The 24760-nt window shown below is 36.5% G+C and overlaps 1 protein-coding gene across 1 annotated transcript in view; it reads right to left on the bottom strand.

Moving 5' to 3' along the window:
- Positions 1 to 24760, bottom strand: part of LOC139117184 (low-density lipoprotein receptor-related protein 4-like) — a 119530-nt gene that overhangs the window by 38823 nt on the left and 55947 nt on the right. Inside the window, exons 2-12 of the mRNA XM_070680111.1 lie at positions 20832 to 20978; positions 16824 to 17057; positions 16465 to 16581; positions 10495 to 10611; positions 9460 to 9585; positions 8907 to 9023; positions 8559 to 8674; positions 6746 to 6887; positions 4419 to 4544; positions 3724 to 3954; positions 479 to 635 (exon numbers count right to left, since the gene is read on the bottom strand). Of these exons, the coding sequence (XP_070536212.1) occupies positions 479 to 635; positions 3724 to 3954; positions 4419 to 4544; positions 6746 to 6887; positions 8559 to 8674; positions 8907 to 9023; positions 9460 to 9585; positions 10495 to 10611; positions 16465 to 16581; positions 16824 to 17057; positions 20832 to 20978 (1630 nt within the window). The remainder of the gene's footprint in view (positions 1 to 478; positions 636 to 3723; positions 3955 to 4418; positions 4545 to 6745; positions 6888 to 8558; positions 8675 to 8906; positions 9024 to 9459; positions 9586 to 10494; positions 10612 to 16464; positions 16582 to 16823; positions 17058 to 20831; positions 20979 to 24760) is intronic.

Here is a 24760-nt window from a genome sequence, read left to right as displayed (position 1 = left end):
ATTTTAATGGCTACCCTCCTCTTTGAGAGCAGTCATGTGTTATGAAATGTGTCAAAAAAAGCCTGATAATCATACTGTCAAAAATTCTTTTTAGTTCGAAATACTTTTAAGAAAGATTAAGTAGATTGCAAGTGGCAGCTGCATCAACTGAAATATAGATTGTAGATACACGTTGTTCGTAGTACTCACAAATTTTTATTACTTTCTGGCTCAGAGAGCAGCATTCAGGACTGAGCAGATGTAACATTATCAATACCTCAATTATTATGAAACGATGATCCATTATACAACTTAGATCTCTTGATGAGCAATACCAATCAGTATATGATTCTCTACTTATTGTGCAAGGTTTGATGCAATCCAAAACACATCCACACATAGGTGGCACATGATGATGACAAAGACAGTTTAGTCCAAAACCACCAATCCATTCTGATGTATTTAGCACTCAGAATTACAAAGATATCTATAAGCTTACCCTTCCACTGGATGCAATGCTATTGCTCTTGGCTTTTCCAGATTTTGCCAGACAATCACTTTTCTATGCAAACCCTCTAATGTTGCTACTTCTATTCTTGATGTGCCAGAGTCAGTCCAGTATAGTTTGTCTGTCACCCAATCAACTGCAATGCCACCTGGTTTAAGGAATAAAATCTACCAATCAATGACAAGCTATATTCTTCTCTCCTGAATTGATCTCTTGTTGGAAAGAGAGAAGGGGGTGTATGGTTAAAATGAGAATGACATGGGGATCATTTAATATACACATGAATTTGTAAATGAACAGACAACTAAACGACTAATCACAAAATACCTGAATTTATGTATATGTACATGGAATAGTGGAAGCATGGCTCAGTTGAAATGATGTCCAAGGACATAAAGCCTAGCATTATGCAAATCAAATTATCATCATTATATACCATTTCTAAAGAAACCTTTATAAGCACAGTCACAAACATACAGTATTTATCATCAGTATTCTCTCTAATTGGGTTTTATGATTCATATGATGGAATGCTGACTCTAAGGCACTCATCAGTGTTGTAGCAAATCATACAGAGCAATCATGCCATTCACTCCGCAATAATGTGGAAACTTATAAAAAGACACCACAGATGGAAAATGCCTTCATGTTTACATGAACATTTTAGAAACCTTATGATAGTTTTGTCATTTCAGGTTTCTATGTGAGGTGACAGATATAGCGTCAGCAAAATGGCTGTCAAAGTGTACATATTGTCGAAGAGAGGTCTCAACATGAAAATGTCTATGGCCTATCAAAGACTCTGAACCTTAGATGTCAGAATACAGTAGACCCTAGATGTCAGGACATATTGGACAGACAGCCTATGAACCCAAATTTTCAAGACACAGCAGACCCTAGATGTAAGGACATATTGGACAGATAGTCTATGAACCCAAAATGTAAGGACACAGTAGACCCTAGATGTCAGGATACATTGGACAGACAGCCTATGAACCCAAAGTGTCAGGACACAGTCGTCTATAGATGTCAGGACACATTGGACAGACAGCCTATGAACCCAAAATGTCAGGACACAGTACCGGTAGACCCTAGATGTCAGGACAAATTGGACAGACAGCCTTTGAACCCAAAATGTCAGGACACAGTAGACCCTAGATGTCATGACACATTGGACAGACAGCCTACGAACACAAAAAATCAGGACACAGTAGACCCTAGATGTCAGGACACATTGGACAGACAGCCTATGAACCCAAAATGTCAGGACACAGTAGACTATAGATGTCAGGACATACGTGTAGTGGACAGACAGAATTTGAACCCAAAATGTCAGGACACAGTAGACCCTAGATGTCAGGATACATTGGACAGACAGAATTTGAACCCAAAGTGTCAGGACACAGTCGTCTATAGATGTCAGGACACATTGGACAGACAGCCTATGAACCCAAAATGTCAGGACACAGTAGACCCTAGATGTCAGGACAAATTGGACAGACAGCCTTTGAACCCAAAATGTCAGGACACAGTAGACCCTAGATGTCAGGACACATTGGACAGACAGCCTATGAACCCAAAATGTCAGGACACAGTAGACTATAGATGTCAGGACATACGTGTAGTGGACAGACAGAATTTGAACCCAAAATGTCAGGACACAGTAGACCCTAGATGTCAGGATACATTGGACAGACAGAATTTGAACCAAAGTGTCAGGACACAGTCGTCTATAGATGTCAGGACACATTGGACAGACAGCCTATGAACCCAAAATGTCAGGACACAGTAGACCCTAGATGTCAGGACAAATTGGACAGACAGCCTTTGAACCCAAAATGTCAGGACACAGTAGACCCTAGATGTCAGGACACATTGGACAGACAGCCTATGAACCCAAAATGTCAGGACACAGTAGACTATAGATGTCAGGACATACGTGTAGTGGACAGACAGAATTTGAACCCAAAATGTCAGGACACAGTAGACCCTAGATGTCAGGATACATTGGACAGACAGAATTTGAACCCAAAATGTCAGGACACAGTAGACCCTAGATGTCATGACACATTGGACAGACAGCCTACGAACCCAAAAATCAGGACACAGTAGACCCTAGATGTCAGGACACATTGGACAGACAGCCTATGAACCCAAAATGTCAGGACACAGTAGACTATAGATGTCAGGACATACGTGTAGTGGACAGACGAATTTGAACCCAAATGTCAGGACACAGTAGACCCTAGATGTCAGGACAAATTGGACAGACAGCCTATGAACCCAAAATGTCAGGATACAGTAGACCCTAGATGTCATGACACATTGGACAGACAGCCTACGAACCCAAAAATCAGGACACAGTAGACCCTAGATGTCAGGACACATTGGACAGACAGCCTATGAACCCAAATGTCAGGACACAGTAGACTATAGATGTCAGGACATACGTGTAGTGGACAGACAGAATTTGAACCCAAAATGTCAGGACACAGTAGACCCTAGATGTCAGGACAAATTGGACAGACAGCCTATGAACCCAAAATGTCAGGACACAGTAGACCCTAGATGTCAGGATACATTGGACAGACAGCCTATGAACCAAAATGTCAGGACACAGTCGACTATAGATGTCAGGACATAGTGGACAGACAGCCTATGAACCCAAAATGTCAGGACACAGTCGACCCTAGATGTCAGGACATATTGGACAGACAGCCTATGAACCCAAATTTTCAAGACACAGCAGACCCTAGATGTAAGGACATATTGGACAGATAGTCTATGAACCCAAAATATCAAGACACAGTGGACCCCAGATGACAGGACACAGTGGAAATACAGCCTTGAACCCTAAATGTTTGGAAACTTTGGACAGACAGCCTGTGAACCCTGGATGTCAGGCCATAGTGGACAGCCTGTGAACCCTACACATCAGGACACAGTGAACCCTAGATGTTAGGACACTGAGGACTCTAAATGTACCATATGTCACAGCACAGTGGACAGCCTAGTCCATGATGTAATCCTTGCTATCACTCAGTAAACAAAAATACCAGCTGATTAGGAAGATAACACAACAGCTGTACAGATGCACTGCAGCCACTATTGAGGGATAAAACATGGTTATTATATAATTTACAATTCTAAAAAATATTGCATTGATACAGAATTTGGTTTTATTGAGCATAGTAAAACTTCACATTGTATCATGATATTTAGATACAACTTCTTACCTGGACTTTCAAGTCCTGTAGCAATTACATCCATTGTACCACTTCCATTCAGATAAGCTCTCTTAATGCGATCCAGGGTAACATCTGACCAAAATACTAACTGCTGCTCAGAATGATAATCTAAAGCTATGGCATTTTCTAACCCTCCTAATATTGATGTGTAGTCAGATTTATCAGGCATAACACGTCGTATGTCAATTCTATTTGCAAAAAGTAGATACGGTGCAGGTCCTGCAAATGTGAAATATTAAGACTATGATCAACTCACATCTCATGTTCAAAGTGAAAGGTTACACCTTGACAATATGTATTATTTGGAATTTCAGACATTTGATGATAAGATAGTATCATTACTTTTGGTTAATGTACTTTGGTTTTAAATGCATTTAAAGAATCTTCAAACATTATCTGTCGGCAGCACAGTAAATTCTTAATCCCAGCATTTGTAAACAAAAAACTACTTGCTTTAAATTAAACTTGCAAATGTCTACAAGTTTGTCATATCACCAGCAAATTTCTTTGAGAATCTATTACTACAGTTGAATATTCCAAAGATATACGTGACTCTATCATTTACTGAGGAAACATGTCTCGCCCTACACAAGTTAGCCTTAGAAAAATTTGAAAAGAAGTTGTCACTCATGATGCCTGAGACTTATCAAAAATGAAATCTTAGGATTAGAATTCATATTTACCAAGAGCTTTACAGCTTTTCTTGTTTGTTTTCAATTCATAACCTTTGACACAGGAACACTTGTAAGAACCAACTGTATTGCTGCAAATCTGACTACACGTTCCATCTTGTTCACATTCATTAATGTCTGAAATAAATTAAGATCATCTTTAGAATGCTTTGTAATCACATGATGTGACATCATCAATAGAACAATATCTGATCACATGACCCACAATAGCCTTTATAACAATATCTGATCACATGATCTGAGATCACCCATAGAACAATATCTGATCACATGATCTATCATAGCCTTTATAACAATCTCTAATCACATGACTTGAGATCATCTACCACTGAGTGTAGAACGATCACTGATCACATGATCAAAGATCGTATATCTTCATGTGTTCCTAATTACACTATCAAGTCATCTACAATAATAGCAAACAAATTCATAATAAATGAAACACTAGTCAATACATTGCATCATTTTTTGAAATTTTTTGGTATCACAGACCTTAAAATGTACATTATTTAACTACCTGTATATTGCTTGTACAATGATTTATAAGATATTTCATTAAAATAACTATTCAAGACCATCTCCGCCACCAAACTGCAAGTACACAGCTAAAGCTGATCACTTCCTGTTCACAATACTTTCAAGATGCAAACATTGATGACATTTTCATGTACAAAATTGTCAACAATACAACATAAAGTTGATATTTCACTCATGGAGGTAGTAGCTACTACCTCCATGTTTCACTCTATGTTTTTATGACATCGTTTACATTATGATATTTGAGCAATTAAAGTTAATCTGCGTGTATCATGGAAAATCAACAAAAACAAAGAGTTTAGTTTGCTATTCCGAATATCCTGGTGAATAATTTTATTAATAGATGTCCTGTTCATCTCTGTATTCTTGCATTGTCAGAAGATGTTTAAAAATGTTTCTTAAAGATTATGTCACTCTACTTTATCAACAGAAACAAATGTAGATGTTGATACTTAAATCTGACGAGAAGATTGAAAGTAAAAGTCATTGTATCCCAATGCACAGATGCATTTCATAACATAGTTGAAAACCACTTGTTTGATTGAAAATTTATCACAAAAGTCATGGTCTGTAATGAAAATTTCTGGTGGACCAAAAGGTGTATACTGGAGTAAATCATGATGTGTGAATATGATACTGACTGATAAGTGACCGCTTAATTGACAATGCATAATGGAAGACTTTCAAAGGCAACTGAAGGACTGTCTATCAATAAAATCAGCAATAGTACATCAGTGTAATCTCATAACAAACTTGCAGCCACATTGAATTGTATCATGTTACCATTGGACATATTGCATTGTGTCATGTTACCATTGGTCATCCTTTGTATCTCAGTGTTTTCTATACTCAGTTTAAATAACATCAGGGCAATAGCTCAGGACAAATAGCGTAATAAGATGTTTGTAAGGTGGTGATTGTATCATACTATGAAACAAATTCAACCAAGCGTTGTCAAGTTTGAATGAAATTAGTTCTTAGAATGTCTTCATGGCTTTTGTAAAGAGACATAAATATAAACTCTAATCTACACATCAGGTATCATACTGTGATTCATCAAAAGGGATTAAAATATTAAAATAGCCATGAATTGAATTACATTCAATATGCAGTCTAAGTAGTAGTTAACAGTATCACTGTTGTCAAAAAATAATGAAAATGCCATTCATTGACAATTACAAAGGGTATCTGTGATTTGGAATCTACTGTTACATACAACTTGCCTATTTAATCTCATGTACAATTCTTACACAACAACTTACAACGTGCTTTTGCTGCTTTTTCTTGTTTAACATTGAAAACAATCAAACTGTAATAAAAATGATGATTGTTACTCTGAATGAAGATGGTGCTATGTTAAACAAAGTCCATTGAATCAGCCAATGAGCCGTTGTCAAAACAACTAAATGTTGTCTTTGGCCAATAGAGGGAGCTATTTCCAAAGCAATTTCGCAGAAAAAAGTGCCATCTTCGGTCTGTTTTTACTTCCAAGAAGGAAGGGGCAAAATTTTTTCCACAAAGATTAGGAAGGGGGCAAGGAAAAAAATTCCCCGGGGATATTAGGGAGGCTGTAAAAAACATTTCATTGCTAGCAGTACACTCAAGTCTCTGACTGTAGTTTTGAAAAGTCTCTGGATTCTCCATTAAATGAACATGGAATATGTTGTATCACAATTTTAACAATACAGGTCTTTAATCAGTGACAATTTGAAGTACTGTTACACTACAAATGAACTAAGATTGGTATAATAGATATCTGCAGCGTCGACAGACTTTCTCACCTTCACAGTCTTTGCCATTGGTTGACAGAGTGTATCCTTCATGACATGAACAAGCCACATCCGGAAATAAATCAGTGCATTTATGCATACAACCTCCATTGTCAGATGCACAGAATTCTTCTCCATCTGGTCTGCTGGTTACTGACATAAGGAAATCAATAAAACAACCAATCTTATAAATGTTAAATAAAAGGACAGTGGAAAATATATATGTTAATAATAAGCACATTCCTGATGCAATGGGTAAGCCTAAATCAAGCATATGTCAACAATATAAAACGATAAGGAAACCATTGATAAATCAAATTCAAAGGTCACAAGGGGTCAGCACAATGGTCAATGGTTACAATGATCAAATTCAAGATTAAACAATTGACCAATCAGCACGGATAAATGATATTATGAAGTGCAAAATCACGAGATTTCAAACCCTTTCTGAATCATTAAATATGTGGAATCTAACATCTTTAGAAAAATATTCCTTCATATATTGATCACTTCCTGATAGATATTCAAACTCTACAAGATTTTTAATAAAAATACTTCAAAAGAGGAAGTTACATTAACATGCACAACATGGCCTGTATAATTAACTTGCAAAAAACCAAAATCATCAAGTACTGGAATGAGAATTGCACAGCTGCATATGATTACTGAGATAAATCCACCTGATAGATCAGTAACTGTGAATCTAAAAGTGTCGGTTACATGGCCAAAGTGCAGTCAGCATTTTATCAATACAGTTTCAATGTTTGATCTACACATTTCATCTGCCTGTTTTATTATTCTATTCATAGACAGGCTATATTTGTCTCATGATTGAGGAATGGATACAGACTACACAATCAGAACTTACCACTGATGAGAACAGTGAATGGGTACAGATTACACAATCAGACTTACCACTGGATGAGAAGAGTGAGTGGATACAGATTACACAATCAGACTTACCACTGGATGAGAACAGTGAATGGATACAGACTACACAATCAGACTTACCACTGGATGAGAACAGTGAGTGGATACAGATTACACAATCAGACTTACCACTGGATGAGAACAGTGAGTGGATACAGATTACACAATCAGACTTACCACTGGATGAGAACAGTGAATGGATACAGATTACACAATCAGACTTACCACTGGATGAGAACAGTGAGTGGATACAGATTACACAATCAGACTTACCACTGGATGAGAACAGTGAGTGGATACAGATTACACAATCAGACTTACCACTGGATGAGAACAGTGAATGGATACAGATTACACAATCAGACTTACCACTGGATGAGAACAGTGAATGGATACAGACTACACAATCAGACTTACACTGGATGAGAACAGTGAATGGATACTGATTACACAATCAGACTTACCACTGGATGAGAACAGTGAGTGGATACAGATTACACAATCAGACTTACCACTGGATGAGAACAGTGAGTGGATACAGATTACACAATCAGACTTACCACTGGATGAGAACAGTGAGTGGATACAGATTACCACATCAGACTTACCACTGGATGAGAACAGTGAATGGATACAGATTACACAATCAGACTTACCACTGGATGAGAACAGTGAGTGGATACAGATTACACAATCAGACTTACCACTGGATGAGAACAGTGAATGGATACAGATTACACAATCAGACTTACCACTGATGAGAACAGTGAGTGGATACAGATTACACAATCAGACTTACCACTGGATGAGAACAGTGAATGGATACAGATTACACAATCAGACTTACCACTGGATGAGAACAGTGAATGGATACAGATTACACATTCAGACTTACACATTGTTTTTCATCGCTGTTGTCTCCACAATCATCTCTCCTGTTGCAAAGTTTGTGTCTGTTAATACATCTACCATTCTCACATTGAAATCGGTCTTCAAGACATTCTTGGGGATCTGAAAATGAATTTTAGATTGTCAGTAATTTAGCCAAATGGCCCTTGTCACTTTGTTCCTTAAAACACTATAAATTTCCTTTTGCAGACAAGAGCAAAAAGACACATTTTATCTGTCATTCTTTACCCCTGCACTCCTGAACAAGCACTTAAATCATCCACATCAATCATATGAAGTAAATATGACTATGTAAATAAGATTAGACAGAGCCAAAATGATTGGGAATATTTACCGCAGTCTTGTTCATCACTAGCATCAGGGCAGTCAGGATCGCCATCACAATGCCACGCTACACGAATACACCTTCCTGAGTTACAAGGAAACTGTTCTGGTGTACAACTTATTACAGCTGGAATATCAATTCAACAAATGCATAATAATTACCATAAATATTTTACAGCTAAGCAAGAAAAATTATGATAATCTATAAAAACAAATTGGACACATACTGATAAGGTATATTGATAAGGTATACAATACACCTTTTGTATCATGAAAATGTAAATTAAAAGCAAGCTGTATGATTTTGCATGATTTCTCTAGAAACTAAAACACTAAAAAAAGTGAAAATCAAATATTAAATACATTTCCATGTAAGAAGACAAGAAATGTTGCAATTTAATCTCTATAACACTATTAGCATAAACTTCACGGTACCTTAAAACAATTGATAAATACTGCAATGTATTCACCCTTTTTGTGAATGATTTTCAATTCTTTTCAGTGGTACAGTTAATTTTATGGATAATGACAATAAAAATACTCCAAAAAAGACAAAAACTTACAACAATTGAGTTCATCTGATCTGTCTTCACAGTCATATTCTCCATCACATCTCCAAGCTGCGTTAATGCAAACACCATTCCTACATTGATATTCCTGTTCTTTACATGGTAGTCTTTGCTTTGAATCTGTCTCAACAAAGTAAACATCAAACTCTCAGCAAATCTGCTACAACTGTAATTTTCAACAATCACCATTATAATGTCTTGTTTGGTGAATTATATCTATTTATCTCAACCAAACATACTACATATGAGCTAAAAATTGAATTTCATTGACAAACTTTTGCAGACAGATATGACAGAGGCCATCTTGCAATGACATGTACCTTCCTTCATGAAATAAAGGTTCAAAGCTATTGGTTTTGCAGGTCTGTTACTCTTACTTCAGTACACAGAGACAGACAATTGTTTATTTTACTGTTGCTTCTTTTTTAATTGCAAAACATTTACCTAACAGTATTCAGAGAAGAAATTCAATGAACAAGGTTTAATCTTTCTGTAAGACTTATCATCAAGTGAACATCAATAAGTAATCAAGAGTAAGAGCAAGAAAAGTCATAAATCAAACTCATTACTGAGAAATGACTTCAAATGCCATTTCTTAACAATCTTGAAGCTGTATTTTCCATGACTTATAATAACTCAAAACAGAATTACATCCCAGGATGCATCGCTCTTGTCCATTTCACGGTATCTTGCTCAGAGAATTTCGAATGTTGTTTTCCAAGACTGTGAAGGGGTGGCTGAATGAAAGCCTAGCGCAGCAGTCTGGGTATAAACCGAGACTACATGGTCACATATAAAGATGAAAGCCGGCTCTGAGAGATTTCCAAACTATCACAATCAAATTATAAATAAATCTGAATGACGTAAAGCAAGCCTGACTTCCTCTGCAAAATTTCTGCTGCATTACTGATAACAATTTTGAACAAATGTCGATGTTGACTTTACCAATAAGGTGTGTAAAATTTTACAGTATCATGTCAAAATTTGAAAAGGAGACAAAGGGAAGACCAGAGAGTTTGCAGTACTCACCACAATGAATTTCATCACTACCATCGCCACAGTCGTTTTCATCATCACAATGATAACTGGCTAGAATACAGCGACCATATGAACACATAAACTGATCTTCTCCACACGTTGTAATAGCTAGGAATAAAATCATTGAACTACAGTTAGTATATGGGTGCTTGAATTCAATGTGAGAATCTTATGACAAATATAAATCTTACAACTTTACTGAGATCACATACTGGTAAGGTGATGTATATGGTAGCTTTTATGTCATTAGGTTCCAGTTTGATGGATATGATACCATCACATCATTATTTACAGATCTTGAACAAAGTCTTGATTACATAGCTTACAAAAACCAATGCAAAATCCAAAATTTTCTACATACTATGAATATTGACATATTATCTACTGTTCTCTACCGTAGTGTATGTGAACTTGTGTTTAACTTTGGGTGAAATAATTTTGAAACAACAGCAATTGAATGTTTTGATTCTGTCAAAACTGATACAGGACCGAAACAAGTCATTGAAAATGACATAATCCCTGCCTGTAATTTGATAATATTTAATTGAATTGAAGTTTAAACAAGTCATGACATAGTCCCAGTTGGTTAATAAATTTGGAAAACATTGACAGAATCATGAAGTGAAATGAAACTGGTCAAAGCATATCCAGAAAATGGCCGGGAAAGTAGTATGTGTAAGTTTTGGGTCTGGTTATACAGAACTGTATACTATGCTGTTTTATTCATTCAGAACTCACTTGTTCTTTTAAAACTGGGCAAAACAAAAGAAGAACAAAATTGTATCATGGGAAAAAAGCACCAGTGTTGGCACTCTCGTCATGTGACATTGCATGGACAATATATCTTGTTTGGTATGGCATTTTTACTAACACCAATCTCAGGCTGTGCATATTTGCACAAATTTGTTTCCACCAAAAGTCCCTTTGTAAACAATCTGCAGCTGAATAACTGATTCAGACACTAGCAGTGAAGACGATGACTATTAAGAAGTGAATGTTGCAAAATTTTCTGCAGTATTATCCATTTAGTAACAAAGCATGTCAGAGTTTGACCCATGAAACATACTCCAGGTATAGGAAATGAACAAACCGTATCTCAGAAACATTCTGAAACACTTCTTTTCAATATTTAATTGTTGTGAAATCAAATGATTTGCTTGATGAAATCACACTAAAATGAGATGTTCCAAACCCAACTTTAAAATTTCAGCTGATAGGTTTGAAACTTTGACCATTTCTTTGATACAAATGATAAAAATCTCGTACACAGGCGATCTCCAAAACCTGCTTTTTAATGGATATTTTATGGCAGTGTTTTATCTTGACAGAGGAATGGGGGATTCCCCCTTTGTTGACATGTTGGCACCCCCCAGTAATTTGTCAAGGGGGACCAGCACCTCATGAAATGATGCCAGTCACACCTTAGAAATACAAGTAGAACACATGTACTGGTGAAATCACCCCTAAATTTTCTGGTCAAGGGGAAAATCCCCCTGTTGATGCAATCCTGGATGAAACCGATATGGTTGTAACATTCAACTGATTAACCAATCAAATCGTACTTAAATGAGAGGTTTCGCAACACAGGGTACACAGAGTTCTAAAATCAGAGCATTCAATTGATCTCATTGAACCAGATTGTAAATTTTCAGTTAAAGCCCGGGGCGAAATGGACCGGGATCCGGATTAATGCCAAGTTTGGATGGGCGTTTTTGGGGCATGGCTCTGCATAAAGTCTGTTGGTAACAGTTGCTATCGTTCGCATTATCTGCGTAATCTGTTTGCTCTCAACTCACGCTCTGACTATAAGCTTAGGTAAAGCCTTTGCAATACGCGAAAGAAAAAAGAAAGAAGGAAAAAATATCAATTTCATAAACATAGGGCCAAAGTCCCTGAAGCTACTATAGACATGGATACAAAATTAAGTATTTCCTGACTGTATGAAATTATCTCACTAAGGTCATCCTAGGGACTTGAAAACCAAATATTAAAGCTGTCTGACCAGCGGTTTTGAAAAAAACAAGCGACTCAACAGTTGACAGAGCTCTGCTGTGTTATGTAGAGAATAACCTTTTGTGACACATGTATTGATGAAGAAGGTGGATATCTTTGATAGCTCATTTCAGGATGGCCTGACCAAAAATGGAAAAAATTCCGTAAAAATACAGATTTGCATATTTCATCAGACTATATTAGTCAATAATAGCAAATAAACGAGAGTTAATTACATTCTAATTAAAGTAAACAAGACTTGCTTAAATCAAGATTTACGTCATAAAAAACAGCATATCTGTCAGGTTATAAAGAATCTTGAGCTGGTTATCTTTTAATATCAGTATTTTCATCCTATTAACCAAGCACATTTTAACTTTCAAATTAACATTGTAAGTAAGTTCTGTTGAATAAGTCGAGACTGTACATACTCAGAGAAAGCACACTGAAGAGACAAATGTTTGAAACTTAAGAAGTTCAAGGTCATCAAAAGCATTATAAGGAATCATGTTACACTTTCATTGCACTGTTTACACAGATTGCATAATTGCTATAAATAGCACACAAGGAATCTTACAGCCCAGCTTTACCATAAAAACCCATCACTTTGACCACTCTTTTAATTGACCACTCTATTTTTTTCCTCAAAAAGTAATCTTATTTTATCCTTATCAAGTCAACCATAAATGGAAATTAGAACATTCTCTATCTCTATTTATTTGACCACCCTATCATGACAAACCATTATGAGCAATTTCTTTTAGATAACATAAATGGTGGTTCAGAATATATCAAAGTTAGGATTCAGGAAAGTTGCCATTACATGTTTTAATCCTCCAAGATGGCAAGCATTTCACTATGAACTGTCAAAAAAAGTTGAACTTTCTGATAATTCCACACTAAAATTATTTTGGCTTTGATGATTTCCTAATTAATTCAATTATTTAAAATCATATTAATTATTTTTTTCTGGGTGAATTGATAGGGTTTATACAGTACAAGAATTACATACAATGTAAGTCAAATTCTGACCAAAAATGACAAAAAAATTCCTTAAAAATACACATTTGCATATTTCATCACAATTTGAACAAATCTAAGTTGGGTTATCCCTAGGGACCTGTATACCAAATAACAAAGCTGTCTGACCAGCGGTTATGAAGAAGAAGATTTTTACCAAAACACCTTTTTTGGCATTAATTTGCTATTTTCAACAATATCAAAAAATAAAAAAAAATAGTTTCTCAAAATCATATTTTTCATCTACACAACAAATATCAAATCAGTAAGTACTGCGGTTCTCAAGATATTTGAGTGGACGGACGCCTCACAAACGGACATACATACATACATACATACATACATACATACATACAGACTGACGACGGACGCCGGACGGATACCCATCCCAATAGCTTCTATAGACTATAGTCTATAGTAGCTAAAAACAGGAGCGTGCTGAGTTGATCTACTGAAGTTTTTGCTGAGTTGATTTACTGAAGTTTCGGGGTCATGTCATCGTTCGAGAATGATTCGGCTACTGACCGCCATTATCTAGATACGGAAATGGCGCCGCACGTAGTACGCGTAGTGGAAATAATCGTCAAAAAAGTAATAAACATAAACATTAAAAATAATCCGAAGATGACTATTTCGTATGTTGAAATCACGAATTACCGATCTAAACATTGACTGAGAAACATGGTCAGGAAAATGGTACGAAATAGGTGAACGACGCGACGTCATGACCGATCGCTGAAATAAAAAAATAAGTTCACTACGATACATCACGGAAGGATCAAGATTTTCCATGAATCTCGCGTACCACGATATCTGTAAGCGATCGAGGTCGGCTGCTCGGTTGCTTTGAGGGTGATCCTGGACAACTCATCACGAGTTATGTTTATTTTCGGAGCAATGGGATGAATCACGGACTGGGTTCATAGATATCTTCGTTATTGAAGATATTAAAGTCCAACCTTTGTCAAAATCTTACGATGTAGTGCCAACTCAATGAGCCGATCTCGGACACACGTATCAATAGACCAAGCCTTTCAAAGAAGATCGGGTGATGACGCGTCGACGCTCACTTGCTCACCTTGAACTGACATTGACAAATACTGTTTTGATGTCTTTACAAGCTTTGTTTAATTATCATAAAAGAAGTCCCAACGTTACTGGGGCAACCGGTATGTCAAAACCTTACCAACCCTCCGAACACGACATGTTATTGCCATGTGTGCGAACACGTGTACATGTACCAACCATACGGCCGTTGTCAGGGCTAGAATTTATATCAAAAGCGACTGTAGCGTACCGGTACTTTCGGCCGTAGATTTGGGGGGCTGTTTAAAAAAGTGGCTCTCTTTGACTGACTGTAATTAAATTGATCGTGGAGGCTACCGCCATGCTTTAATATTTAGTTGTTTTCGATGTCATTGTGAACTATGGACTCTGCCTGCAGTTCTGTAAAATACAGTGTACGCACTTTTCGCAAGAATACATCGTTACGGTACTGACTCATCTCTTGCTAAGTCACGACCGAAAATGGCTCACTTTCGCGATGTCATTGCATCATAAACGCTTGTTAGTAAAATAGTTTATGACAACCACGAAGTTTTCTTCCTATGTGCACTCCAATATACATGTAACTCTAAGCATACACATAGTTTGTTTACATCGTAATTATTCTCGTATGCACAGCAAATGTTAGACCAGTTTACACCTCTGAGCGTCACTGAATGATTGACAATTGTTTGAATCGCGGAACGACTGTTCCCTCGGGGCCATTTCCTTTGTTTCGAAAGCGATTTTTCCCCTATTCGTCGTAATTTTAAAAGGCTTTGTGAAACTTTGCGGATACCTGCATGGCCTACGTGTTTATGAAACAGTCTATGCTTATGGTATGCCAATAATGTTTGTTTGAGAATCGCTTCGGCTGATTTTCACGGAGCGATCTACCTTGCTGTTGCCAGTTGTCACTCAAGCGCCATTATGAATTTTCGATGAGTTAGGGGTCTTTTATAACCCGCACCGCGGGTTTAACAGAATGATGTGAAATCACAATGTTGAATTGAAACAAATGTGGATAAAATCGTACGTGCAAGAGATCTCCAAAACCACACTAATCAGATATTGAATCATACTGCAACGAAATGTTCCAAAACCCAAATTTTTATGTTCATTTTATGGTAATGATAGTATTCAACTGATTGAATGATCAAGTAGTTCTTGGACCAAAATCAATGATATTCGACTGGTTAAACAATTGCATCGTGCTTGAACAAAATGTCCGAAATATGACTTTTAAATTTTCATTTTATAGATATTTGTTTGATAGGACCAATTGAATTGTACTTGAACAAGACTTTCCAAAACCTGACTGTTTTCAAATGTATTTTACACAGTTGTAGAATCCAAGTTTTTGATTAATAAGGAAGTAATCGAACTTAACTTGGTCAAGACTTTTGGAAACCAAACTGTGACTGTTTTGACATGACATGGTAGTTGTGTTCAATATTGTATCAGTGACAAGTGAAAGTAAATGTCTGGCACGAATACATAGATGCTGAAGTTTTTTCAAAATAGCAACATCTAAAGTAGACAAATATTCCATGCCTGGTAGTGCTTTATCATGAAATTCTGTGTTTAAATTGGCATTCACCTGGCAGCCCTATTTGATCAGCTGACAAAATAAATTGGCATGCACATATACTGGTATGTCATGTTGTGTTGTCCTCTTACCAAGTTAGAAGCAAATCAGTCCAGTCATGTCTAAGAAACAGTTCCAGGTGGACGGACGGACACATGCATGCACAGAACCCAATCCATATGTCCCTGTTCACGACTTATCTGGCAGGGACTGAAAATAGCACATCCTTACAATAAATATTTGTCATGAACATCTCAATGTAGTCACAAGTTGCCTTTATCTGGTTTGAAGTGATATTATGGAAAGGTAAGACTTACGGCAGTTGAATTCATCTGAGTTATCCATACAATCATAGTCATCATCACATCTCCACAATGCCATTATACAACTACCATCGTTGCAAGCAAATTCATTCTCTCCACATGGTTGTTTTTCTGTAGTTACAAAATAAATACAATGACATCAACATCAACTCTATAATGACCAATGTCAATGATCAATTTAAATATGGCTCATTGCTTTATTTCTGAAACTGGTTTAACAGTGATGTCTGCATTTCCATCTTCATTTTTTATGATGAATTTTTTGTGAGAAAGGCTCGGAATGGATTAACAGCTCTAGCACCTGAATTTGTTATTTCTATTCACATCACAAATACACAAGGTTTAATACTTACTGCATTGCTGCTCATCTGAACCATCACCACAATCATCATCTCCATCACACTTCCATTGTTTCCTTATGCAGTTGTTATTTTGACATCTAAATTCATTCTCCGTACAATTCCTTGGTGGGCATCCTAGTTCATCTGACCCATCATTACAATCATTATCGGAATCACATACCCAAGTTAGACGAATGCATTTTCCATTTTGGCAAGTGAAATCATCAGCTGAACATGTCGGAAGATCTAGGTCAAAGATCAAAGATCAAAGCTCTTGGCAGGATTAACTATACAATGAAATTTTCCCAAAAAACAAGCTGGCTTATAAATCTTATCACAAGGCTACCATTACAATCAATGATCACACTTCCATGCACATACTATATGATTTCTCCAGAATTACTTATGTTGTGACTGGCCTAGATAGTACCAATTGTTTTCTAAATTTATAATGTAAGTGAAATCTATCGGCAGCAGTTTTGCATGGGTTTGATGCTTAATACGATGTCCTGAAAATATCTGATTTTGGGTTTCAAATTGCTCTGAAAATATTGACGACACATTCACCCACTGTATTGTTTTATAGCTCTTTCCTTGACTAAACACTTTGAAACTATTAGATATAAGCCTATCAACATACACGATGATCACTAGAACCACATTAGACGTCTGCAAATCAATATCACTAGTGTAGGACATTAGATGTACGCAAATCAATGAAATGTCACTAAAGCAACACTAGATGTCAACAAATCAAGTGCATTCACAAATACTACATTAGATTAACCAAATCAATGTGAAGTCACTAGTGTATGATGTTAGATGTATGCAAATCAATGTAAAGTCAGTAACATTACAATAGATGTCAACAAATCAATGTGAAGTTACTAGTTTGACATTAGATGTCAGCAAAGCAATGTACAGTCACTAGTTTGGGGTATCTCTGTTTTCAGGGGACTTAAATGTTCAAGTCAAATGTTAAAATGCAACATATACACGTATTGCATGTTACTGTATGCATTTACTACTTTTTACCAGCTTGACCTGAAGGTGACACATAACCTGGGCTGGATAAATGCTTAATCTTGACACGCATCAAAGGAAAATTAATGTCACTTTATGGGTACTTCATAGCATCATAAAATTATATAGCTACCCACCAAAGCATAACCACACTCATTTTATGACTGATGTTGACTGCTCTTTCTTTGAGGTAAAACCATGGGTAACATGGCAGCTAGGGTACTTCAGTTGGTTTCTGTTACCTAAATTTTCTGATTACCACTTTGGTTTTCTATGACTGCTAAGTTTCAAACCATCTTAGCTTGTAACTGAAGTACACTGAAGCAAATTTGCTTCTTTAAGAGTTGTACTACTTTAAGAGTAGTATGACATCAAAACTGGTCCAATAAGCGAACCAAGTGAAGGTAAAACATAACTACCGTACATCCGACAACATTATGTTAGACCATCCTGAACCTCTTACAGTAATAGGGTAGCACCAGGCGTATGGAAATGTACATATCATGATAGGTCTAAAATTGACAAATTTGAGAGTGATGCAATTTCATGATTCAATCAGTCATATTGAGGTATGCTGTTATTCATCATTTGAGAGATAGAAGTGTCACATTTCTCCACAATATCTGCATATCTGCCATACCACTGAAAACTTTTATCAGTCTACTTGTAGATTATCCCTGTCTCACTAGTTAAAGCGCAGTGGTCATCGCGCTGCGCATGCTCCTGAGGGGTCACCCCTGTTGACAACATATATCCAAGAATGCCGCACTGGGTTACGGGTTGATTATTATGTTTGCGATATTGCCACTTGTTAAAATGGCGGCTGATCTGTCACAAGCATACCAACTTACCAAATCTAAATTTAATATATATTGAATATTGAACAGTATTTACATGCTGGATTGAGGTCACATTTGATCATGATTTTCTTGAATCAGTTGAATGGGGCTCGACTACTGTTATCGCTCGAGCCATGGAGCTAAACACTCACCCGTATGCGTGTATATGCCAACAGATTACGACATCGCTAGCGAGGACGGAGCTTTCATTTCAAGAGGCCCAACAGGAGTACAATTGACAATAACGCAAGCTACAGAAATCTAATGCTCGCACAGCAATGCCCACTGCAGCAAGAAGCTGAACTTCTATGTCAAGAGAACCGGGTATATGGCGCGCTACACTCGGCTGTTGAGAATACAACTCCACTATGAACTTTACCCCATTGGGGGTGCAAACGAGAATTCCGAGTACAGGTATCAAGTCAAGCGAAGGACCTTCTATAGGTCTTCTTGTTATGTGGGGGTTATCTCATTTGAAAGAGGATTCAGACCTACCTGGCAATAAGGAGGTACAATAACAAAGTTTGCGCGCGTTGCACCGGTAGGCCCACACTATCTAGCTATTGGATCACTGCCATGACCGTGCACAGGATCTCTCGATGCATCCCACAGGCGTGATGTTTACTGGGTAGTTTGTATGAGTCTAGTTTATGCTACGTTCCGACGTTCTCTTCCTTAGCCTAATCACCTAATCACGGAAGAGAAAGTCGGAACGTAGCATAAACTACACTTATACAAACTATCCAGTAAACATCATGTCTGTGATGCCTCCCTAAATGTAGCCGTGCAATTTTCCGTCCAAATGCCGCAAAAACCCGCACGTTTTGTCTATTGTTTCCTGTCATTTGACTATTTCTTGCCACGTATTACTAGAAGAAGTAAGAAATGGTGATCAACAGTGGGTCGTTGGCCAAGTCGTCGTGGGACTGGTACATTGTGGGACTGGATTCTCTTATATCCATGTACGTCAACGCGGTGACCGTCTCCCTTATCGAAGCAACAGCATCTCCGGTGTCCTGCTCCGGCTTGCCGATCATGGTCTTGAGTGTAATTTTTGTGTTAGGCATTGTGCTTGTTGCTGGTCTACATATATATACAATATTGATCATTTGAGTGATGTATTTTTACTGTACAGTACATAGCATTGTGTACAACCAGCGTGACCGCGCGCGATCAAACCAATTTGTTCACTGTGACTGCGTGCAGTAAACTCAGCAACATAATTTCCCGAGTGTAGTGTCTCAATGTTCGTAGCCTTACATGAGTTTATAAATAGAAATACACCACTGAAGTTCGTTTCCGATCTTAATATTTTACTATTGCATGAGGTTGAGTCTTACAAAGGCGTTAACAAAGTGAGGGACCGCTCCCATCTCACTCCGATTGAAGTTGAGAAAATTTATGTTTACAAAAATTTATGTTTATCAACAAAAGAATTGCGCACGCACATTTCGACGACCACTGCGCTTTAAGATGAATTCAAGATTGATTCCATTGTGGACCCTCATTTCCATTTTGCACTGCAATGACAAGCATATTTAAACCCCAGAACTGCAAACAACTTGAAGACTGCAAACAACTTGAAGACTTGTGCAAATTTTACTTGTCCACATGGTTTTAAGAGTCACTCATACACATTTATTTGACATTAATAATTTCAATTTCACAGTAAATTGGTTTGGTAAAATTTAAAATTTTATGAGTATGCTGACAGTTGAAGAAGAAGACAAATTACTTACAAAGTTGATACTATCATCAGAATACAATGTGTGAAAAGTAACAGTAAATAATGCTCAGACAACAAAATACTTGCTTGTAGTGAAAACTTGACAGACTTCAAGTTTATATACTACCCAAATACATAGCAAGTTTTGTGTTCATAGAGACAATTAACATGAAGAACAGAAAGGCAAACAATGCTTAATAACTCTTGAACATTTTCCTTATTGCAATTAATATCTTTTTTATTACAAAATTGTATTAATTTTCTCATGACATCAAAAAGTCAAAAAGAATATTATTTATTATATTTTGTACAATTTGTCTAACAGCAACACAAAACACTTTTATTGTTTAATTACCTCTGAGATAATTCAAAATGATCCCTCACCATAATATGCTCTATTCTAGTTTCTTTTTCTAAGAATGGTTGACTCACCACAGTTGGTTTCATCACTATCATCACCACAATCATTATCACCATCACACATCCATTCTTCTGGTATACATGTACAGCTGTTCTTTTCCATAGTATCACATCTAAATTGATTGATGGCACATCTACATTCTTTATCAGCAATGCAACCTGAAAATCAAATGAAAAGATTATTAAATTGTATGAAGCACATCAAACTACTGGGTATACTACATTCAAGTTAACAATGTATGTCAAACTGTAAGATCAATGCCAAGATGAATAGACCCCATTGTATTGGCAGATGTGTTTAACTCACAATCTGGTATGTGATATGCTGAATTCAGACAGCGTGCACCATACACACTTATCTTGGTATGTCAACCGCTCACACTAGTGATCAGCATAGTTGGATTTGATGTCACAATAAACGCTGTAAATCTGTGTAAACTGTATAACATAAATGTTTTAACAATTGTATGATTTTGAAATTTTCATAAGCAAATAAATACATATTTACATGACCAGATATAGAGTCCCTCAGCTATTTGCAACAGGTTTATCCCTTACTCATTTCAAACAGGATTGTCTCTCACCAATTCAAAATCCACTCGTCCCTCATTATCCTCGACAGGCTATACCTAAACCATTCTAAACAGCCTATTTAATCAACAATTCCCTGACTTGAATATTTTTGTCTTGCTAAGGTAACAATTTCCCAGATTTCAATGGCAGTATAGTACCAAAGTGCTGATGTACATCTATAGCAGCAAAATTAATTACTTTTGTTTCTAAATTCTATTCTTTAAATTAGCTACACCATCTTTAACCCTTTTCCCGCCAAGTCCATGTTTCACCACCAGGTCAAGATGGTTAAAATTAATGAAACAAAACGTATTCCATATGATGTATAATTTTAACATTATTCAGTACATAACATAATACTGTACATTTGAAGGCTGTTGAAAACATAATACTGTAAAGTTGATTTTTTTTGGACAAAAGATGCTATAACATACCAAGCCAAGTGGGTGAGAATAAATCATTTTTTGGCTCAATACCGCTTTCTACTGACTTGGCTGATGGGGAAATGATATGGTACAGTTATTGCTGTCTGGCAGGAAAAGGGTTAAGCAGACAGCCAGCAGCCATAACTTTTAAAAATTTTAGTTTTTAATGTCAATTTTAGTTTCATGATCTACCGTTTCTCCCAAAAGCATGTTGAGATACACAGTATTCAGCTTGTCAAATCAGTCTATACATGTGTAAACACAGGGTCCTCAAGCTCCGATGATGATGATGATTAAACATTTAAAAATGAAGAAAAACAAGTCATCGTTGATGACCCAGTCCCCGCTTGCTAATGGGTACTTTGATTACAGGTTCTGTGATAAAAATACTTTGATACAGATGGCACTCAATGGCCAAGAATGAGTTCCATGGTGATGAAAAACATAAAACCAATGTAGGCCACTATCCTAAAGGTCATTAAATGAGTCAACTGGAATTAGTTGACAGGATGTTGCAAAAACATTTTTTCATTCTATCCTAACACTAATAGATAACCGGTACCATATTTCATAAAGTTTAATGTAGTATTTACAACACTATGAGATCAACATCTGTATCAAGTTTCATCAAATTTGACGTTGTATTTGTGGATACATCACTCTAATAAGGAAAGTTCATTACATATGCAATTACAAATTAATTAAAATGACACTGATAAATGTCTTTTTCACTGTTAAAGCAATGTGAGCTTAACATCTGTACAAAGTTTCATGAAATTTGATGCAGTATTTCTGACATATCAACCTAATTATGAAACTTCAAAAATTGACATGATACTGCTACATGATGTGAAACAACTGACGAGCATGTATGAAATAGGTCAATGTCCTTGTACCAACTTTGAATGATACTGGTGGAAATAACGGTATGTCTGAGTTATGGCTCAGTACATGAGAAAATCGTAACAAATTTGCCGCCACGCAGCGATATTTGATCTTACTGTTTAAACATGGGGCCCGGGGGCACCGACGTCCTTTGTGCCTCCTTACTGTTTATTATTTGCCATAAATGTGAAATCTGGCAAAAAGTCAAATTGTTTGGACATAAATGAAAGTTAATGTGAAAGTGAATCAAGAATAAGAGATGGAACTCAATAGGATCAACAATATCTAAAACAGGAAACGGTGAACTTATATGATACAGAAGGGGAGAAAATTTAGCCACAAACTATTGTAATATAATGGACAATGGCTAATCTAAACCAAATTACTTAAACTGGATTGTTGGCATTGATTACACATGTATTTATTGTCCATCAAATAGAAAATAAATTTGGGCCATTGACTAAAAAACATTTGCTTGTTACACTCACCACACTTGTACTTAGTATTTGGAGTGTACACCTATCTACAATACAATGATAAAAAGTTTGGACTCTGAAGGTCAACAGTGCATCTTTAATGTATGAGACTAAATAAGCTTACCCCTCAAGTATGTATAGGCCAAAACAATATTCATTTTGAATTATGTAGTGCAGGGAAGGACATAGAATATGGTGAAATGCAAACTAAATATAAAAACTGAATATACAATTATATGGAAATGTTGTTTTACAGTCATGAGTATCTAGTGTGTGCCGAGAGACATACTACCTTAACCCCTTGACTACCAAGGCCAATGTATTCCTATATACCAGGCCCCTTATGTAAATATTGATAAAATCTTGGGTGTGGTCGTTGTATGAACACTGCTTTGAGCAAAAATTAAGTAAGTACCAATAAACCATATATTTTCTGAATCAGCATGAAATTTCCCACTTTTTCAAACATAAGTTTTGTATTTCCAGGTCACGTGACTGATCACATGACACATCATATGACCAGAGTTGGCAAAGAATATGAATATTTGAAGCATCAGGACGAGTTTTAAATGCATAAAATGATGCAAATTTGAATACAGTTGCAATTTTCATGGCATTGTCTTTACATATATGTAATAATATCTACCCTTTACTTTATTTATAGATGTACCTATTTAAGATTTTTCTAACAAAAGGCAGAGTAAATGAACCATAAACATCAGCATCTGACATGATTCTGTATTTGAAAATCAACACATTTTATATTTGTAAACACCTGCTTTATCTCTTTCTTGCAGAAACATGCATCTGTAATGGTTATGATTTATCAAAAAATAATTCACATTATTTAAAAATACATTTTAGAGAAGAACATATCACATGACCAAACACATGACCAGTCATGTGATCAGTCATATTGATAATATGGCTGCTATAAAATTGCACTGGCTTTTAGTAAAAAATTGTATTTCCTCTAGTTTCATTCACGAATATTGCTGTTAATAGAACATATTTACATATAAAACATTTGTTTTCAATAAATAAACATTTCATTTCATTAAAAAAAAACCATAAACATCTTTGCGATCGTCCGTACTTCTGAAAACTGTAAACAATCAGCGCCACGCGTCTGTGATCAGCCTGACCTTTCAGAGTCGAGGTCATGGGTCACGACATTTGCTTCCGGATTTTGGCCATACTCGGACGTACGGGGGCGCAATCACATTCTGGCCAGATGGGAATACAACAATCTTAGTCGCCCTGCATGCCGACGCCGAAATTACGGGATTTTTAGCGACAAAAACGAAGCAAATACGCCTATTTAACTGTGCCGGATATTTCCGGCGCTCAAGGTATATGGCAATTCAATATGGCGCCGGATATATCCGGCGCCATAGGTAGTCAAGGGGTTAAAATTGGACAGTATCATCCTGACCAGAGTTTGTCTGAGTGGTTGTTTCCTTCTGATTTTCTGACACGGTGATAGGTACAAAATATTATGTTATTCACCATAGTTAAGCAACATAGCTTGCATTTTGTTCACAGTAGAACTGAGTTTTACATGTAAGATAACTTTCTCATA

The sequence above is a fragment of the Ptychodera flava genome, chromosome 1 (genome assembly GCF_041260155.1).
Source record: "Ptychodera flava strain L36383 chromosome 1, AS_Pfla_20210202, whole genome shotgun sequence".
Taxonomy (NCBI): domain Eukaryota; kingdom Metazoa; phylum Hemichordata; class Enteropneusta; family Ptychoderidae; genus Ptychodera; species Ptychodera flava.
Note: the sequence above shows the minus strand (reverse complement) of the source record. Positions and strands in the feature narration are given on the sequence as shown.